This window comes from Aspergillus aculeatus, assembly GCF_001890905.1.
Source record: "Aspergillus aculeatus ATCC 16872 unplaced genomic scaffold ASPACscaffold_12, whole genome shotgun sequence".
NCBI classification, from domain to species: Eukaryota; Fungi; Ascomycota; class Eurotiomycetes; order Eurotiales; family Aspergillaceae; genus Aspergillus; species Aspergillus aculeatus.
The window spans coordinates 707,341-726,191 of NW_017962987.1; the positions used below are offsets into that span (position 1 = coordinate 707,341).

Genomic DNA, 18,851 nt, shown 5'->3' on the forward strand with positions numbered 1-18,851 from the left:
GGGTGGGTGCAGATTGGATTGATAGCTATAGCATTATATAGTCCAGGGCTAAGTAGAGTAAGGGCATGATATCTATACGATTGAGAAGCAGTGAACCCTCCCTCCCTCCCTCCTTCCTTTCCCATCAGAACCACCCAGAAAGAGATCGCTCGGAAATACAAGAGTACCCTTACCCTCCCAGAACCAAGACCCAAGACCCCAAGACCCAAGAAATCTAATCCGCGATCCGGACCCATGACCAGGAACACATCCCCAACCCTCACCCGAGCATCCCGTACCGTGATCGAGCTGACCAAGGGCGCTTTGCTTGGGGTGAGGGGGGCAGGCGACCCTCAAGAAAGCTCATATACACTACCATGGCGCTGGCCTTGGAGCTCGTACACCTGCCCAGAGGGCTGGCTGATCATTGAACTCTGCGAGAGTCCTTGGGTGCCCGAGCTGTCGGGCCTGCGCGACGCCTGCCGACATGGAATTCCGCAGATGCAAGCCGACAGCAACAAGCCCCTCGTCGTCGTCGATGGGCTTAGGGGAACGGGTGCATCGATTCCCGTACCGGAATAGTATCACTGCCGCCAGCGCCGTCAGGGTGAGGGACAGGCTCACGCCCAGCCCAATGCCGGCCTTGGCAATGTCGGAAAGACCACCACCGCCGCCGTCGTCGTCCGGTGACCCAGAGCTTCCGCGCATAGTAGGTAGCTCCGTCCAGTGCCCTTCCCAGCTATTCTTCCATTCGTTCAAGCTCGCAGAGATCGTGGCATCACCGGGTCTGATGACGGCTGGTCTTGCGGAGCCAGGGATACTGGGCCCGGGAGCCTGGGCTAGAAACCAGTTCCCCGCGGGGAGTCCCCAGTTGACACCAATGAATGCTGCTTGTGCAAAGGCCCGGCCCAGCGCATAGGTGCCGGTTGTGCCCATGCAAGGGAAGTAGGATGTCGGCTTCTCCACGAGAGGAGCTTTGAGCGTCAGATTCAGCAACGAGAATGGGACCTTGATGGTCAAGTTGGCGTTGTTGCGCGAGTTCTTGCTGAAAACAAACCCGAGGTATGCTGGTGACGTGATGATCTGGCTATATCGACGGTCCGTGGTGTTTCAGAAGTAAAGCCCGTAGTCGGGTTGATATACTACCGGCAGCTCGGCAGCGATCGCTTCACATGTGCTTTGGGGCAGGTAGAGGTAAGGGTCCGCGGGGCTCATGGTCACAGTGATACCGGGGGCAGATTGATGCGTTCCCCTTGGCCAGAAGTCCATGCTGAGATGAATAGTTCCAGGGGGAGCCCCCTCTCACGACCCCGACTGTTATGTCAACCAGGCCGATGGGGAACGAACCACTGGAGAATGCCTGAGCCGAGACCTCGCCCAGAACGCGGTTCTGGTCATAGCCCCCGGTATCTTGGGGAGCACCGGGCCAATGTGCATGCCATAGGAGTAAGATGGAAGCATTTTGAGGGTGCCAAACATGTAGCTCGGAACGAAAGTGGTCTGGATGGCGGGCTTGTCGTCATTCTGAGTGAAAGTTTGGTTGATATCGCTTGCGCCTAGAGAGAGAATCCCCAGGTCGACCGGGTTAAGCTTTCCCTCCATTTAAGCACATAACCAATGGGAGTCTATATTGTCAAATGATGGCCGACCTCCTCTCTTCTCAAAGAACCACGATTAAGATGTGTTGAATAGTGGTCACCAGTCCAGTCCTCACGAATTCCTTGCCAAATGTTCAGTCTACATGCAATCCACAGATTCTCTAAACGCACCGTAAGTACTAGGGGGGAGATATATTCAAGTGACGAGAACAGAGCTTCATACCTGTCGACGCTCGGCAAAATCCTGGTAAAAGCCTAACCAGAGCTCACGCGAGCGACAATCTTGCATCCCCGTCTGGGTGGTATCGTTGTGACAGGCCGGTTGTTCTTTGTCCATGACCGGATCCGGAGTCTTCCGCCAGGGCTTTTGAGTGGATCAATCGATGTCAGTAAGAACACACAACAACAGGAGAAAAATCAGTTGGATAGATCAGTTGTGCAAAACTTGCCTTGGAGACCGGCCAATCCGAGAAATGCAGGAACTTGGCCTCTGACAAGACCAAATCAGGGTTCCATCTGGTGTGCGGGGCGCCGAGGTAATTCGCGTGAGTTTTGGATCGAAACTCGCCGGTCAAGAGGATATAAGGACGGTGCGGCAGGACCATCGCACTATCCTGGTACAGATCATTCAGGATCTCCATGTCGTAGTCGGATTTACCGGCCACTTGGATCCTCTCCCAGATGTAGCCAAACTCGGATTCCGAGGGCTGAATCAAAATCACCGCTGAGGTTAGCAGGCGATGATCGAACCCGCGCCAGTACGCACGTGGCATTGCCACGGGGACTGGGGGAAGAAGAAACAATTCATCCATTGCCTGGTAGGGGGTTTGAGGGGGGGGGGGAGTTTTCAGTCTTTGTTCAGACAGCCAGCCAGCATAAAATAAGCCAAGGGGAGGGAGGGGGAAGGGACATACCTGCGAGATTGTCCCATCAGAGTCTAGACTCAACACCCGCGCGTACTGGGTTTGGTTGAAAGCAAGAGGCTTAGTATAGCTCTCTGCCCATGTGACTGAATTGAGAGTTAGTCGAAATCTCTTCTTTTCCTTTCAATGTGATTCCTCACCATCACTACTGCTTCGACTCTGCACGTCAATCGGAACCAGCCGCACGCGGTACTGTGCGTGCATCTTGCGCAGTAATTCACCTTCGATGGAGTCCATCTCTGGATCGAGGTGCGAAGGATACATCAGAACGCGATCTGGCTGGCTTTGCAACTGGTGGAGTCTCGAAAAACATCACCGAGTTGCAAAGATAGGCGGTGTTGGTAGCATATTGCACGTAGGCAAACCGTGACCAGTCGATATTACCCAGAGACTGGACTGGCAAGGGCGGGTCACTGCGACAAAACACCGGAGGGCCTCTGATCGGCAGCCTCCATAGAAGTAGAACGACGAGGATGACACAGAAGGGTAGACAAAGAAACCGGGACGGAAGTAACATTGCGGGAGAAATTGGTATACAAATGCTGCTGCCGGGCGAAGAAAAGAAAAAGTCGCTCATACAGATCTCTCCTGGATTTGGAGTATATGTGCAAAGGAATAGTTCAAGACTGGAAGCACCCGTTTACCTCTAAAGGCATTTATATCGAACTGAATCTCATTGTTCTCCTGTACCCTCGTTCATGAGCCTGGGGGGAGGGGGCTTCTAGGGCTTCTAGGGCTTCTAGGGCTTCAGGGCTAAGATCAAGTCCCATGGTACTATACGATTACACAGCAATCAAACCGATCAGTCCATATGGCCGAATATCAGCTGCGGTGTATCAGTGGAGAAACTCTGCATAGTTGGGGTATTAGTCTGAGAAGCACTAGTTCCTTGATACTTAGGATAGTGGGCCTTCTATCTGTCAAAAAAAAGGGGTCCTTTTGAAGCTTGATGTCAAGGAGCTGAGCGCTAGAGATCCGCTGCGGTACCTGCAAGAACGAAGGAAGGGTCTATGCTAGTAGGGCCTCGTACAAGCGAGGCAATTCATATGAGCAAGGCTATTCCTGTAAACAAAGCAGTTTATGCGAGTGATGACTCCCGCGAGCGAGGGGTTCATACAAGTGAGGATCTATACGAGCGAGGTGGTTCGTGCGAGTTAACAGGCAGGTCGTACCGCGGTGGTCATGTGAGCAAGGCATCGAGCGAACGATGTGTGAGATTACTCGATGCTCAACAGATTGACCAGAGAAACAGATGTGTTGACTGTGAAAGATGATACCAACTAATACCAATAAAATAATAACAAGAAACCTGGTATCCGAATTCGATGACTCTTGATATCAACTATAAAGGGGAAAAGTAATAGAAAACAAGTGAAGGCAAATAATAACAAACATAAGAAAGCCCGGGGGACAACGGGCTTTAGATATCAAATCAGGATTCATTCCAGCCCCCCCCCACCCCCACTCCCCGTCAATACACCAGTCCAGCCCTCGGTCCTACAAGTCGATCAAACTGCCACCCTGCTGAGGCTGCTGATGATACGACTGCTGTTTTCCCCACGGGTTGTTGACCGGCTGCGCAAATCCCGTCTGCTGTGGAACGAACTGCTGCTGCGGCTGGTTGAAGAAAGGATTGTTGCCCGTCCGCGTGGCCCGGAGCTTGTCCAATCCCTGTCCGGCCGAGTTGACAAATGTACCCGGGGCCGTGTGCTGGGCGGGAATACGCAAATCTCCCACATTTCCGAAGGTGTCCTGTCCCTCTCCAGAAGCCAAGAGTGCGTTCAACTGTGCGCGATGCGGATCCAGCATCTGAGTGGGTGCGGTCTTCTGCGGCGTGAACGACTGCTGGGGCGGTGCAAGTGACTGTGGCTGTGTCTGGTAGTTGGCGATCGGGTTAGGCGATGTGAATTGGTTCGTGACCCTCTCTTCCGCCAAAGTATTCAGTGATGGAGGTCCAGTAGTAGCGGGTCGGCTCTGGAACTGCTGGGTACGTGGTGCAAATGGATTGTTCGATCCCGTGGGCATCGGTTTCAGAGCATCCGCTGGCTGTGGGCTAGCCCATGGGTTGTTCGTACCCGCCGACAAGAAGTTATCCTGAGATTGTTGGAACTGCTGCTGTTGCGGCTGTTGCTGCTGTTGTTGCTGCTGCTGTTGCTGCTGGGAAAATGCGTCACCTCCCCAGGGGTTGTTGACGTTGAATGCTGTATGTTGTGGCTGTACAGTGGCCTGCGGCTGCAAATAATTGTTCTGCGTCTGGCCATAGGGGTTCTGGTCAAACGAGGTCGGCTGCGCCTGAAATCCGTTGCCATACCCATTGGGCATACCGGTCATCTGACTCTGGAAACCAGTAGGCTGAGCATATTGGTTGTTCAAATATCCAGTTGTCAGCGGCTGTTGAGGGTTGATCGGGTTGCCGAACCAGTCGACCGCGCTCTGCTGCTGGTAACCCTGGTTGTATCCGGTCGGTTGCGGCTGGGCGACTTGCGTAGGGGCATCATCGAACAGCGAATGAGCGTTGTTCTCCTCCAACTCCCGCTTGCGCAGCTCCTCTTCTTCCTTGCTCAGCTTGATTGCCTTCGCCAGATCCTCATCGTCGTCGGCCGCGGCCGCTTCCCTAGCCCGGCGCTTGCGCTCCTCCTCGGCTTCATACTTGCTCGCCTCGATTGCCAAGCGGTATTCGGCGTCGTCGTCGTCATTCGTGGTGCGGCGACGCTCGCGGCGCTCGCGACGGGGCTCTGGAGCGTAGCCCCCTTGGTGGTCATCCAGACCGCTCACCCGGGACTTCCAGAGCTTGCGATCGGAGCGCTCGCTGCGCAATCGGTCTTCGTCCAGAACGAGCGAGGTGAGTTCCTTAGCGGCCACACGGACTGTGAATCGAACGGTTAGCCAGATATGACGTAGATTACCCCAGCCACCCCTTTTCAACTTTACCATTTTGTCCGACATCGCGTCCGTCCTCATCAACGTACTGGAATTCGCGCAAAGTCTTGATGATGTAAACATTCTTACGGGCCCACGTTACTACCAATTCGGACCCTTCGTGCAGGCAGTAATCCAAGACTTTCAATGACTTGAGAACGTGGCGCCAATTTTTGCCTTTGTCGTTTAAGCGCTTATCCAACATGTCCATGATCTCGTAGAAATCGGTGGGGCTAAAGATGGTTGCACGAGGGGGTCAGTTTGAGTCGCGGGACCATGCAGGCCACGGAGGACGCGGGGTAGCCTACCTGCTGAAGGTTAAGGCGGCGATTTCGGCCATCTCAGTGCCGGTGGGCCCCCAAGGATCATTACTCGTAGCTGTACAGGGAAGAAGAAATAAGAAATTAGCATCAATCGACTAAAAGAACTCGTCCAATGGAGAAAATGCTGGAATGGAGGTGATCCTGGATTGACTGGAAGTTATGACGATAGGGAGGGTGTATCGTAGGCTACAGCCGATCGGAGGCAAGAAAGCGGGCGGTAACAGTTTTACGTACCATTTCGAACCTTGACCTGCACGGAGGAATAGCCCTTGGTGACATTTTTCACACTGCGCACGACTTTGGACATGGTGGCGGTATTGCGTGTGTGTATGGGACAAGTGAGGATAGACTAGGCGGCCCTTTCCGCCTTTGGCTTGCGTAAGAGGGATGATTAGGGAGGGAGGGAGGTTGTGAGCGAGGCGAACAGGGCGATCGCGCAGAAGTGGGCGTCAATGGAACTAAAGAGGATGGAGCAACTGCGATGGGGAGTAGAACCAGTCCGACTCCTTATCACACTTAGGAAGGATGGGAAAGGCGTATGTAAGCCGCGTTCGGAATTGTCACTCAGTGACCGTGAGACAGTCGGAACTTAGAGCGTTATGGCACCCGGCGGGGAAAGAATGGGTGCAACAAGGGTAATTCGAATAACAGGGGATCGCGACTGCAGATAGCAGTGAAAGGTTGGAAATAGGGTAATGGAGTTGGAAGAAGAAGAAGAAGAGATGTGAGGAAAAGGGAGGAGTTGTGGAGGAGAAAAGAGGAAGAGAAGAGAAGAGAAGAGGAAGTTGGTTGTAGAGAGAGAGATGAGAGAGAGATCGGGCGGACTAAAAGGTTGGGTGCCACCGGAAGACCGTTCAATAGATTCGAGCCAATTTACTCACAACCACACCTCTAAGCCGTCCTGGAATAGCGGGGATTTCCGTTCTTCCTGAGCTCGGATGCAATGCGCTCGTGTTAGATGCAAAGGAACTCTCTTCCAAGTGTGTAGTTGCGTCAGGTTGTCGAATCTGCCTTCTCGGGCGTTCATTCACTTCCCTCGGGCAGCGGCCAGTCGAATAGGGGGCACCCAGACTATGTACAAGGGCGAAGAAGGAATTGGGACGGTACAAAAAAGTTATTCAAGGTCAACCGGAGGAAGAATTATCAGTCAAGTACTGTGGAGACCGGAAGAGCTAAAAAGAGGGAGCAGGAAGGGAGAGGGGGAGAGGTTTTATTGAATTTGATAGTGATGGGTGAGATGATCAGGAGAAGGAAACCGAGCGATGATGGAACTACTTGGGATGGTGTCATTTCCTCCTCTTCCTCTTCCTCTGCTCTACGTCTAGTCGGTTTCTTCTATTCATGACAGTAATCCTATCTTTATTCCCTACCATCTATAAAGTGATTCCATGTTATTTCAACATTGACTACCACTTCCACCATCACTTGACGTCAATTGACCATTCCCCTATGCACACTTGAACACACTACACTTGAACACACTACACTTGAACACACTACACTTGAACACACTACCTATACAACAATCATTCGACGGACTTCCTTCCAAGTTAGAAACAAAATCTAGGCTAGAGATTCAAAGCCATTCCAAGACATCCGACTCGTTCTTCTCCAGGTCTTTTCCGCCCATAACCAACTCTAAACCCTGAGTCCGCTCTCTTTCCCCCGTGCGTTGTGCTTAGCGCCTGGCCGGCCTCGCAATCGACGTCATCGCAGGCAGGGCCGGCCTTTCTTGCAGATCGAAACCACGTTCGGCCTCATCCTGGCTGACCCCCAATCCTTACCCCGTTCATGCGATCTTTTTATTGACACTGATTGACAAAGAAAAGAGCCCGGACTCCCCCCCGCAAGATGGTGGAAGTTGCAGGCAGCAGTATTCATGCGGTTTCCTGGTCCTCCTTGTCGGCTCAAACCTTATGTCATCTCCGGAGCCCCGGATGTCTTTCCAAAGTTTGAATTCGATTATTGACAACATCTAGCGACCAGTCATCGAAGAGTGGTCTATATTCCATGTCCATTGCTCACTTTGAAAAGTCATGTCATCTAAAGCCTGAAGAGATGAAAGAGAAGAAGTCGAAACTAGAGATCTGAACAAGGAGAGGATAAAGAAGTGCTAATCTAGGATTTTTGCTCTTCCTCCAGACTGAGGTACTTGGCCTCAGCGCCCTTGATGCAGGCAATGTTCGCTCCCAGCTTGTTCAGTGTCTCCACATACTCATCGTACGGGTCTGAGTCGAACACAATGCCTCCTCCCGCCTGCAGGTAAGCCACCCCGTCCTTGACCATCATGGTCCGCAGCGCAATGCAAGTGTCCATCGCACCCGGCACTTCTGCCGTTCCATTCGCACTGGCGATGTTATAGCCGAAGTAGCCCACCGCACCCGCATACACACCGCGCTTCTCGCCCTCCAGCTCCGCAATCAGCTGCATCGCCCGCACCTTGGGTGCGCCCGACACCGTTCCCGCAGGGAAAATCGATCGGAATGCGTCGAAGCGCGTCTTTTCCGGCCGCAAGATACCCGAGACCTGCGACACGAGATGCTGCACGTGCGAGAATCTCTCCACCACCATCAACCGATCAACCTGTGTCGTCGTCGGGTCGCATACTCGGTTCACGTCGTTGCGTGCCAGATCCACTAACATGACGTGCTCCGCGCGGTCCTTCAGACTGCTGCGCAACTCGGTGGCCAAGGCCTCGTCTTCTTCCGGCGTCCGGCCGCGCTTTACTGTACCCGCGATCGGGTGTGTGATGATGCGGCCTTTCTCCTCCTTGACCAGCAGCTCCGGACTGGCACCAACTAGCTGGAAGTCTTCGCAGTCGATGTAGAAAAGGTATGGTGACGGATTGACAGTGCGCAGGTGTCGGAAGAGATTGAAGGGGTGGAGGGAGGTGAGGCGGGACAACCGCTGCGAGGGCACGGTCTGGAAGATGTCACCCTTGGAGATGTGCTCCTTCAGGCGAGTAACATGACGCTCGTAGCCTTCGCGTCCGATGTTCGACGTGTACTCCTGGTTCTGTAGGATAGGACCTTGAGGTGGAAGTGGGTGGTCAGGGCGTAGGAGAGTCGCAATAATGCGCTGAAGGGCCTCCTGACCCTTGCGGTACTCCGCCTCGAGCTCCGCCTTGCTGCTAGGAATGGGAATGTATGTGATGACCTTGACAACCTGGAAGAAGTGATCGAAAGCGACGATAGTGTCGAAGAGCATAAACAGCGACTCGGGAATACCCAGCACATCCTTCATTGGGCGGGCCGTCTTAGGTTCGAAGTACCGCACACAGTCGTAACCAACGTAGCCGATAGCACCTCCGGTCAAAGGGGGAAGAGTCAAGCCGGGTACTGTCGCGACGCGATATCCGGACAACTCCTCCTCCAGGATCGGCAGCGGATCACACTCAGGCCCATGGCCAGCGCCAGTCTTGATAACTTTGCGGGGATCTGCGCACGCACAACAAAAGTAGACGGGCGAATCAGTCACGAGCTCTGGATCTCGAAAACCGGGGAAAGTGGGCTAGGAAGGGTACCGCATACCAGCTCCAACAAAACTGTATCTTCCGATGGTTTCAGTGGTGGCAGCACTTTCGTAGAGGAACGACAATTTCGATCTAAACCGGTCAGCGCGCCTACTTAGCGGCGAGGGTCGCGGGCGGCAAACGACTCACTTCTCTGCAATCTTCAGATATGCCAGGGTAGGAGTCAAGAGGTCGGCTGAGATAGAAGTAACCAACGGCAAAAGGTTGGGAGCAAACTTTGAGTCTCGGACGGAATCGATGACCTCGCCTGCAGTCTCGAGAGACGGCACAATCGTGATCTGGGTGAGTCAGAAGGAATTAGCATGCAACCACTTTCGTACCAGTGAAGTTTGTGATTCTCGTCGAGCGCGATGCATGTTACATGTTCAGAGACAAATGCAAGGACTAGAAAAGCACTTACAGACGGCGCCATCTTTGTGTATGGAGTTGGTGGTGTGCGGGAAAAAGTAACGGAGGAGGGGGAGAGGCGGGAGAAGATTGGCAGGGAGGGACAATCAAAAAGAGCCCGAGTCCGGAAGTAAACCGGAGGAGCCCAGGATGGAGGGATTTGCTGGCAGGCGGGGCGGGCAAGCGAGCAGAGGCAATGGACTTTAGTATAAAAAGAGGCTCTTCATAGTGGAAAGAATGGGAGAGTGAGATGGGATGACAGCGAGAGAGGAAGAAGAATAAGCCACCGCTAAGGAGATGCCGAGGAACGAGAAAAGCAAAAGCTCCGTAAAGTGATTCAGTACTAAGTTCAATGATTGAAGTGGTTGATATGTTCCCGAACTGGCCATCCAGACTGTATCAGTGCCCAGTGGATGCCTCAATTGACTGGCTTGCCATTCTCCCAACCGGGACTAGCGTTACCGGCCTGATAGACGGCGGCATTCATCCCGATTCTTATTCATCATTATCATCCAGCTAATTAACTAATATTATTGACAGCCCGACTGTCAACAATCCCATTGTTCCTCCTGCAATTCCCTTGCTTGGGTGTCTGTCTACTGAAGTTTGGACCTTCGGGATCATTTCCTAGTTTCATTTCAGAATATTATAATATACTCTTTCTTTTCTACCTATCAAGCTCCTTTGCCATCCTGTCGCCCAACCCAAGCTATTCCCCGGTTGCTGTGGGAATCCTCCGCGGACCTGATTAGTTGTTGTTCTTGCTGGAAGCACTGTTACAGCAGTTATCATCATCATCTGAGGCCGGACGTGGAGCTGTTGTTTAACACCTTCGCCCAAACCTGTTCTTGGGTATCACTGCACGTCATTCTAAAGAAATAAGGGTACATTTCACCCTTTTTCTCCTGTGCGCACGGGCTTGCAGCACACTACTTCTAATCCGCCCCCTTGCACCGACCTCCAAATTCTATCCTCATAGGCCTGACATTTCTAAGAGACTATCGAGACAAGGAAATAAGTGGCACTACGATAGGATCAAATCATAGAAAACGAGAAGACAACAACGTCTCTGAACCCCTGGAATAGCCCTCCATGGAGCATCAGACATCTTACTCACAGCCCTCGCCGCCATCATCGGTAGCCGAGCAAGCATGGGATAAGAATCTCACAGACCACGATGGCGCTTCGCATATCCTCGAAAGCGAGATGAATGATGCAGCCTTATTGCCTGCACGTCTCATCCGAGTGGCTCAAATTCTGTCCGAAAGTAATTCGATTTCTATATCAGACTCCACCACAATCCACCACTGCCTCCAGGAGATGGAGGCCCTGCTTGATCCGCGTCCGGCATTCTCACAAGAAGTCGCCCGTTGTCGACCCCGTGCGCATTCTCGGCCGCCCAGCCCAGTAGACTCTCCTCGAAATCCACATATAAGTTCCATCACACCAGTTTCGACCACAGCGAATCATCACGGTGATGTCCAGGAGATACCGCACTCTCAGCTGCGGGATCTTCTCAAAGAAGTTACAGCGATGAAGACGGAGTTCAGCCAGCGCCGCAGAGAGTCGCTTGAGATTCACAGTTTGCTCACCCAAGAGCGTCAGGCGTTGACACAGAGACTGACAGAGCTAGACGACGAGATACACGAACTGTAAGTGACGCCTCATGATTCTTGTCTTCGCCTTGCTGTGATTAGCATACTGATATGTCGATACTAGTCGGAAAGATATTCTCGAAGACTTGGCGGAACGGGAGGCCATGCAAGGAACGATCAATGGCTTGGAGATTTGGGTGGACGACTGGCACAAGCAGCATCTCTTAGCTGTGGCGGAGGGACCCACGATGAAGCATCGGCGAAAGAATCAACGGCGGTGGACAAAGTGTGCCAAGGAAGAACAGTTTAATGACGACGGAGAAGCACTCTTTGAAGGCATCACGGCATGGATGCGGGGTTGGAAGGACATCGAGGAGGGTTTTCACATTCGACAGAAGGATCGCGACCTGCGAAGGGAACGAAGAAGGGAGCAGATGGAAAGACAGAGGGACCATTCCCAAACAAGTCTGGATTGATGAGACTAGGGATCGCTGCTTTAGATGAAAGGGACATGTAATTGGTGATACCAAGCACCGATAATGCTACCCAGAGCCGAGATGCCAGAGGTTTCTGAGGAGGCGTTACCCCACTAGATCTGAGATGAGGCGGCGCGCACTTGCGCCCAATCAGTCGACCAAAAACAATTGGTACAGTGCGAAAAAAGAAGAGCGCGAAATGAAGTCACAAGAGCCACCGTAATCAACCCGTGAAGTCGCCAACCACCGCTTTTGCTGCCCGAGTCCAACCTGCGCCGTTTAAGAGTCATCTAACCCAAGTATTTATCGAAGCAAGTACTATAATTATGGTAGTATAGCTGTAAAGGTGTATTTTGTAGGCGTGATGGATGCTCTCCGGGATTGCGCTTCGATAACATGGTACATCGGGACCTGCCGAGAACCAGGAGCGCAAAGACGAGATTTGTTCGAGGCACAAAGCCATGATGTTGCAGCTGGCTTGTATTCCCGGTTTGCCTTCATCGCCGCTGAATGAAGTGACGTACAGTATGTGCATCGAATAGTCATCGATCGTAATCTCAAAATGGTGTCGCAAGAATCTGAACGATGGTGTATTGTCATCGATTTGAAGAACTCAGCGCTGCAGATTGACGATGGCCAACTATTTTATCCTGATTAGCATGTTGAACTCGCCATGGTCAAGAATGCCATACCTGGTTACCGAATCCAAACGCTAGTTTCTTGCCATCAGTATCCCACGCCAGAGAACGATCTAAGACCGGTTCTGCAGTTCCATTAGGTCCGTTGACGGGGCCCTCTGACTCATCTTCTGTTTTCCGCTCTTCACGTCCTGGGGCTTTCCATGCAGCCATCGCGGTCCCGCCTCTTTGTGCATTCCAGATAAGCAGACTGTCCTTGCTGGCAGCCGCAAGGGCGTAGCCATCTGGTGAGAAGCTAGCAGCCAGAGCGGGCGATGAGGGACCGAGGGAAAGTTGATGGATACATTCAAAACGCTTTGAATCCAGATCAATCCGCCAGACTTTCACCGTATCATCCGTTGAAGATGATGCCATGAAGACAGTTTGGGTTACCGCAGACTGTTCTCCGTTTGGCTTGATTTCAATTGCAGTAATCTCGCCTTCGTGAGCATCGTCAAGGTGTATATCGTGAGTCGGTACCCAGAGGGCAGCATTGGCGGAAGATGCGGCAACGGCCACGGGTGAGGAGCCAACATTAGCACAACGGATGAAAGCCCAAAGCCTCTCTGCATTGCTCGAATTGAAAGTCTTTGAGATGTGAACGCTCGAATCCACATCACACTGATAGACAGTGCCAGGGCCACAAGCATAGACTTGGCTGCATCCCAGCCAGCAGAGATCGAGTACAGTCCCGTCAATGACCTGCGGGGAGGGGAATTCATCCGGACGTAGGGAATCGTCCCACAGGGCAAGCTCGGAAATACGACTATCGGAAGCAACCACAATCAATTTCGAGCCATTTTCCGCCCAATGCAAACCGGTGATCATCCGCGGTACTTCTGGGAGCAGGTCCACGGCGTGTCCAAAGACGTCATACATCGTGATCGAGCCTCTCATATCATTGTATGTCGCCACAGCTAACTTGTGTCCGTTGGGCTCCCAGGAGACTGCTGAGACACATGTACGGGCGCCATTGTTTTCGACAAGTTTCTCTTGCGCGGGAGGCGCGGTTGACGACAATCTCCATAGACTACAGAATGTATCACCAGCGGCGACGACAACGGTGGGGTCATTGGGACGCCACAGTGATCTAGTCACGTGATCGTCACCAGCCACCTCCAGGAGGGCGGTGTCGGGTGCCAGGTCGGCCGCCTTGGCGGGGGTGATCTGTACGCCAACGCTGTGGCCGGTTGTCAGGGTAAAGGTTGGCGGTGGTGGTGCGGGTGGTTCCTGGTGGTCCTGCGATTCCGGTCGGATGCCCATGCTCACGTCGCCATCCCCATCCACCGCCAGCTCGGCTGTTGATGGCGACTCTTCGGCTGCCTCTGCGGCTTTGACCTCTGAATGTGTGACCCCATTGGAATCTACTTCCATCGGCATCTCATCACCGTTGGTTTCTGGGCGGTCGCTTTTGCGAGCTTTCTTAACATTTGGGACGGGCTGGGGGGCGGCAGCCTCGGCCGTCAAATGACCGTTGGTCACGCCGCCGCCGCCGCCGCCGCCGCTCTCGCGCGCAACTTTGCTTGCGGGCGAGACAGGCGCCTGGTCTGTGCCAACTGCTGCCTCCTCCGGGCCATTTTGCACCTTTGACGTCTCCGGGTCCAAGGGAGCTGGTCCGAAAAAATAAGTCGATGGTGAAAAAGATGTCGCATTTCCATCCTATGTTGCAAATTAGACTATGCACCGTTCTTCGTTTTTCATATCCACGCAAAATGGCGACCAAGAGTTGGATGGTGAAGATAGATACTTGAGGATAACATGGAAAGAATTGTGTTCATACCCGATCAATAGAATGCTCCAGTTCGTAATACTGTAGGCCTTTTTGTACTAACGAGACAAGAGCATGGGTTTTGATGTATGGGGCAAATGGCAAACTCTGCGGGTCATGATTCCACGCGCGCTGCAATGTGATTGCAGCTTCGCCATGTCCTATAAACGAGCGTCAGCGGGACTAACAAATGCTTGAACATTTGTCAACCACAAGAAAACATGAATTTACCTGATTCTTGGAGGTACCTATCATGGAGTCAGCGGAAGATGCACCAGGGCCACAGCCAGTGATTGCGCTGAGACGAAACAGGAACGAGGGTATGGGCAGACAACGAGGTTGGCTCAAAAGGAAATTGATACATACCTCCATATTAGGTAATTGACATGATGTGATGTGAGATCAGGGTGTGCCATTGTTACATGTATGACAGCTAGTAAGAGGTAGGGTCCGCTAGCATGCCAGAAGTGAAAAGCTTCTCCGACGAGACAGATGAGCAATGGCGCGAGATGGGAAAATGAAGCTTCAGAAGATGTGAGAGTTCCCGGGAGTCGACTGATTAAGCACTGTGGAGCAAATTCTTTCGTGCTAAGAATTCTCGAAGCTGGTAGCTTTGCTGGAGAAGAGGGGAGAACGAGACGGGTAAAGACGCAGCCAAGGCTGTGACAAGGGAGACGACCAGTATGCGAAGGGAGAGGTTAAAGATGCAGGGCCCGGACGCAGGCTACAAATGTCAGATGAGAAAGGCAGTAAGATGGTCACAAAGCGTGCAAATGACTAGGGAACATTCTACAACAAGCTCCCACTGACGAGATTGTTAGGACGAAAGAGAAGTTTCTCTGACAGCAGTACGAAATGGAGGTTGAAAGGGAATGTGAAGAACGAATAATATCGGGACGGGAGGAAATCGACACCAACGTGTGGCTTGACGATGGTAGACCCGCTAGCGAACTGCAGAGACCGGAGAAGCAACACCAAGTGTTTGGGAAGAAAGAAGAGAGGGGCGGATTGGGGGGGGCGAGGAGGGGGGAGGATGACGGGGGGCAAAAGAGAGAGAAAGAGAGAACCAAAGGAGAGAGGGTCCGTGGAGAACTGTAGGAATAGAGAAGAGATACGAAAATAATTGGGGGAATGAGATGGGATGGCAGCGAGCGATCTCTAAAGGAAGATTTGAGTTGAGTTGACTGATGGAGAGGTTAAGTTAGAGGGAGGCCAGACGGACGGATGAGGAACTACCCTTAGTTTCGAGGCAGTAGTCTAGCAGCAGGAGCAGCAGCAGGAGCGGCAGCAAGACCAGGTACGGTATGTGGGTAAAGAGAGAGGGAGAGAGAGAGAGAGGTTCAGGCCGGACACTCGGATGGACGACCCTCAAAACACTCTTTTCAGATGTGTTTTTTTCCAGTTATGTCTCCAGTCAGACAGGCAGACAGACAGTCTAACAGTCTGGTCACTCTGTCGGTCTGTTTGTTCAGTGCTTCTCAAGTCTAGTTTTCTCAACTTCAGCAATTCCAGCCAGAAAATGATTGAATCCGTGACAGTGAATAATTTCGACACAGACAGACAGCCAGACGGACGGACGGTGTTGACTTGGGACAATTTCGGGGGATGATGGGGGGGGCGCTTGACTCGTTGTGGCGTCTAGGCCATGGTTAGCGTGCAGTTGACTAAACCCGTACCATCAAATTACCATCGAATTACCATCAGATACCATCAAATTGACGGCCAGCGGATCGACCTGGCCGCTGGGCCGGGTTGGGACTAGTGCAAACGGGGCCAACTCTCTTTTTATTTTCTGGTTGGTTACCTTATTCTGATCAGGTCGACTGCATGTCCATGGAGCATCATTTCCTGAACACATGGTTAAGGGCTAGGCTGGCTGCTGGAAGAATTACCCCTCAAATCCGTCACGGGGGATTTGATTGCCATTGATCTGTCTTCAGCTCGTAGACATGTCTACTTCAATACCTAGAGCCTCTCAGTGATAGTAAGTATCTGTCAGATCGTACTCACCACCAACAGGGGTTGTATTCAATAGTCGATCTGGATCTTGGTGCGGTCCATCCTTTTGCTGGGCTGGCCGGTCGATCCGCTCGTTGTACATCATCTTTGGTGCATGCATGCATTGTGGGCTAAATCCCTCCCGCCCCCCGCCGGTGCAAATAAATGTAAATGTCGCTCTGTGTTACCTCCTGTCTATAGTCTAGCTTTTGCATGGATATCAATTAGGCTCCCCACCTTCTGTCAACGAACCATATCAGAAGACTGCTACAGTAGGAATACTGCAGAGAAGAATTCGGAGCACATGCCCGATTGTCATCAGGGTCATGCTAAGTCGGATGGCCCGAACCAAGACAGACTCCATTGTCACCATGATGTATTCAATCTTCGCTATTATACGGAAGAAATCTTGAAGAATAATCGGGCCACGCTGGAAACCTTTTTCCCCCCCTTATTTCTAGTATTTACTCCACAATCTGTGATAAGGCTAGGTATTAGGTACGTACATCCTCCGTAGTCCAAAAGGTCCAAGCACCGGTGATGCCAGGCTCTTTTAAGGATGAGACCCCGTTCAGGTAGGGCCCTGCAAGGTGACCAATCATATATATGCGATCCTACTATCCTTGCAGCTTATCCCAAAAAGGACTCGTCTCGGGACTCCCGACTGTTCTTCGGGAGGTGTTTGTTCTCTACACCTTAATAATAGCAAGCTGAGTTGATTCGGCCTGAATTTCTATCTATCCTTCAACTACTTTGTCCCTCCTCACAACCTCACATTTCCCAGCTGGGCTCCATCAATCAGCCCGCGGTCTAGCAACCGCCAGAGCTCTTATTCTCAGTCCCTCTTTCATCATGGCTCTCCGAGTGAACATCCCTCCGGCCACCCGAATCTGCCTCGTCAGTCTCCTTACCCTCTCTTTGCTGTACAACATTGCCCGATGGCGCCAAATTGACACCACGGGGGGCACACCGACCGTCACCCCCATCGTACCCTACCTTACGCTTGTTCCGTCATATCTCCTCTATTACCCGTGGACGCTCGCGACTGCTACATTTGTGGAGCGGAACATCTTCACTGTTCTTCTGAACGCCGCCACCCTCTTCTACGGCGGGAAGTACCTGGAGCGGGCATGGGGTTCACGAGAGTTTGCCAAGTTCATCCTCACGATCGCAGTGATCCCTAATGTGGTCATCGTACCTATCTATCTCTTAGGTACTGCGATGAGCGGCAGCGCCAGCAGCGGGTACGCCCCTTTCACCCCGCGCGAATGCACCACATCGTGCGCTTTCCCTGCTGACTTCCCGGCTTCCAGCGTCACGCAGATCTGCGGCGGCATCTCGATCCAGGCGTCCTTCCTCGTCGCCTTCAAGCAGCTCGTCCCCGAACACACAGTCACCATCTTCCAGGGCTTGGTTAAGATGCGGGTGAAGCACTTCCCCGCCCTCTTCCTCCTCCTGAACACGATCAGCGGTGTAGTCGTCGGCACCCGGGCCGCCGCGCTCCTTTCCTGGCTTGGTCTCGTGACGAGCTGGACCTACCTGCGATTTTTCAAGCGCCAACCCGACCTGACCGGCACCTCGACTGACGGACTGGGCATCAGGGGTGACGCGAGCGAGACCTTCGCATTCGCATGCCTATTCCCCGACCTCCTCCAGCCGCCCATCGCTTTCTTCTCCGACCAGGTCTATGCGCTCTTGGTTGCGGTGAAGGTCTGCATCCCCTTCTCCGAGGAGGACATTGCATCCGGCAATCAACAGGTTCTGGCCCGCGGCGAAGCTGGTCTTCCCAGCCTTCTTTCGAACCAGCGTGGGGGACGAGCCATGGCCAAGCGGGAGGAGGCCGAGCGACGACGCGCGCTGGCTCTCAAGGCCTTGGATCAGAGACTACAGGCTGCGGCAGCAGCGAGAGCGCCCCCATCGACGTTGAATCAGCCAGGCGCCGCCTATAGTCAGACTCCGACCCCAACAGTAGCAGCAGGACAGGCGATGCTCGGTGAAACCAGCTACACTCCGGACCACGCTTAATATGAAAATATGCTCAGCACTGCTCCTTTTTTTGTGTTCGTTTGGAGATATCCTTAAAGAATTATTCGTGTATTGTGAAGGGCCAACGAGGGTTGCCAGTTCGGCTTCCTGAGTTCCCATCCTTGCCCGAGCTTGGCTGCTCTTTTTCACCACCAATGGTGGTATAAGAGTCCTTCAAAATCGGTAGCAATTTGTACTTTCCAGGAAAGTACACCTGCTTTCTTACTGACTGTATATTTTCGCATTATGGATCCTACTGGGCATGTTACGAATGCATCACATGAATGAAGTTAGATACATGCTCGGGTTGGAGGCTATTGTTCCATTTTGCATGACTCATGACCGCGGCAAATTGTCTATAAATCTAATATGTCAACAGGACTTTCAGACCTTCTTCGCTACAAATAGAGAATTGCAGCAAACCATAGAGAAAGTCAAATAACACCACAAGAACCGTAGTACAAACTCCCTTGGTAGGGATGTGATATTCTCGACGCAAACCACATAATTGAACAAGAGTATAGGAAATATGAAACAGGGAAAATGCTAGTATGCTACAAGTGACCATGACCAAGTCGTGAACCCCACAAACCAAAACTGTAACCCCATCTTGAAAGCAGCTGGAAAGTTATGACACCACCCACACACACA

At 52.4% G+C, this 18,851-nt stretch overlaps 6 protein-coding genes across 6 annotated transcripts; 2 read left to right on the forward strand and 4 right to left on the reverse strand.

Annotated features, from left to right (window-relative positions):
* Window positions 1–1,951: 1,951 nt before the first annotated feature.
* Window positions 1,952–2,358, reverse strand: ASPACDRAFT_122861 (uncharacterized protein). Its single transcript, XM_020196577.1, has one exon. It carries the CDS (start codon window positions 2,348–2,350, stop codon window positions 1,964–1,966), a length of 387 nt encoding a protein of 128 aa, XP_020054343.1. The 5' UTR covers window positions 2,351–2,358; the 3' UTR covers window positions 1,952–1,963.
* A 1,639-nt stretch (window positions 2,359–3,997) lies between these two features.
* ASPACDRAFT_45304 (epsin) lies at window positions 3,998–6,049 on the reverse strand (the record flags this gene model as incomplete). Its single annotated transcript, XM_020201579.1, has 4 exons — window positions 3,998–5,367; window positions 5,432–5,652; window positions 5,728–5,797; window positions 5,977–6,049. 4 exons carry the CDS (start codon window positions 6,047–6,049, stop codon window positions 3,998–4,000), a joined length of 1,734 nt encoding a protein of 577 aa, XP_020054344.1.
* A 1,367-nt stretch (window positions 6,050–7,416) lies between these two features.
* Window positions 7,417–9,743, reverse strand: trpE (anthranilate synthase TRP2). Its single transcript, XM_020205571.1, has 4 exons — window positions 9,675–9,743; window positions 9,404–9,552; window positions 9,273–9,346; window positions 7,417–9,179 (listed from the first exon to the last, which is right to left on the reverse strand). The coding sequence occupies exons 1-4, from the start codon at window positions 9,684–9,686 to the stop codon at window positions 7,861–7,863; spliced, it is 1,554 nt and encodes a 517-aa protein (XP_020054345.1). The 5' UTR covers window positions 9,687–9,743; the 3' UTR covers window positions 7,417–7,860.
* Window positions 9,744–10,753: 1,010 nt separating this feature from the next.
* Window positions 10,754–11,732, forward strand: ASPACDRAFT_45306 (uncharacterized protein; the record flags this gene model as incomplete). Its single annotated transcript, XM_020201580.1, has 2 exons — window positions 10,754–11,313; window positions 11,381–11,732. 2 exons carry the CDS (start codon window positions 10,754–10,756, stop codon window positions 11,730–11,732), a joined length of 912 nt encoding a protein of 303 aa, XP_020054346.1.
* A 613-nt stretch (window positions 11,733–12,345) lies between these two features.
* ASPACDRAFT_45307 (WD40 repeat domain-containing protein) lies at window positions 12,346–14,593 on the reverse strand (the record flags this gene model as incomplete). Its single annotated transcript, XM_020201581.1, has 5 exons — window positions 12,346–12,372; window positions 12,425–14,068; window positions 14,190–14,338; window positions 14,409–14,425; window positions 14,544–14,593. The coding sequence occupies 5 exons, from the start codon at window positions 14,591–14,593 to the stop codon at window positions 12,346–12,348; spliced, it is 1,887 nt and encodes a 628-aa protein (XP_020054347.1).
* Window positions 14,594–17,027: 2,434 nt separating this feature from the next.
* Window positions 17,028–18,200, forward strand: ASPACDRAFT_45308 (rhomboid family protein; the record flags this gene model as incomplete). Its single annotated transcript, XM_020201582.1, has 1 exon — window positions 17,028–18,200. One exon carries the CDS (start codon window positions 17,028–17,030, stop codon window positions 18,198–18,200), a length of 1,173 nt encoding a protein of 390 aa, XP_020054348.1.
* Window positions 18,201–18,851: the final 651 nt, after the last annotated feature.

Excerpts from the sequence above, each read along its gene's own strand:
- ASPACDRAFT_122861 (XM_020196577.1), bottom strand. The coding sequence starts at position 2,350 with ATGCCACGTGCGTACTGGCGCGGGTTCGATCATCGCCTGCTAACCTCA.
- trpE (XM_020205571.1), bottom strand. Across the intron at positions 9,347-9,403 it reads TATCTGAAGATTGCAGAGAA|ATCGAAATTGTCGTTCCTCT; the intron begins GTGAGTCGTTTG and ends TGACCGGTTTAG. Across the intron at positions 9,180-9,272 it reads ATACAGTTTTGTTGGAGCTG|ATCCCCGCAAAGTTATCAAG; the intron begins GTATGCGGTACC and ends GTGCGTGCGCAG.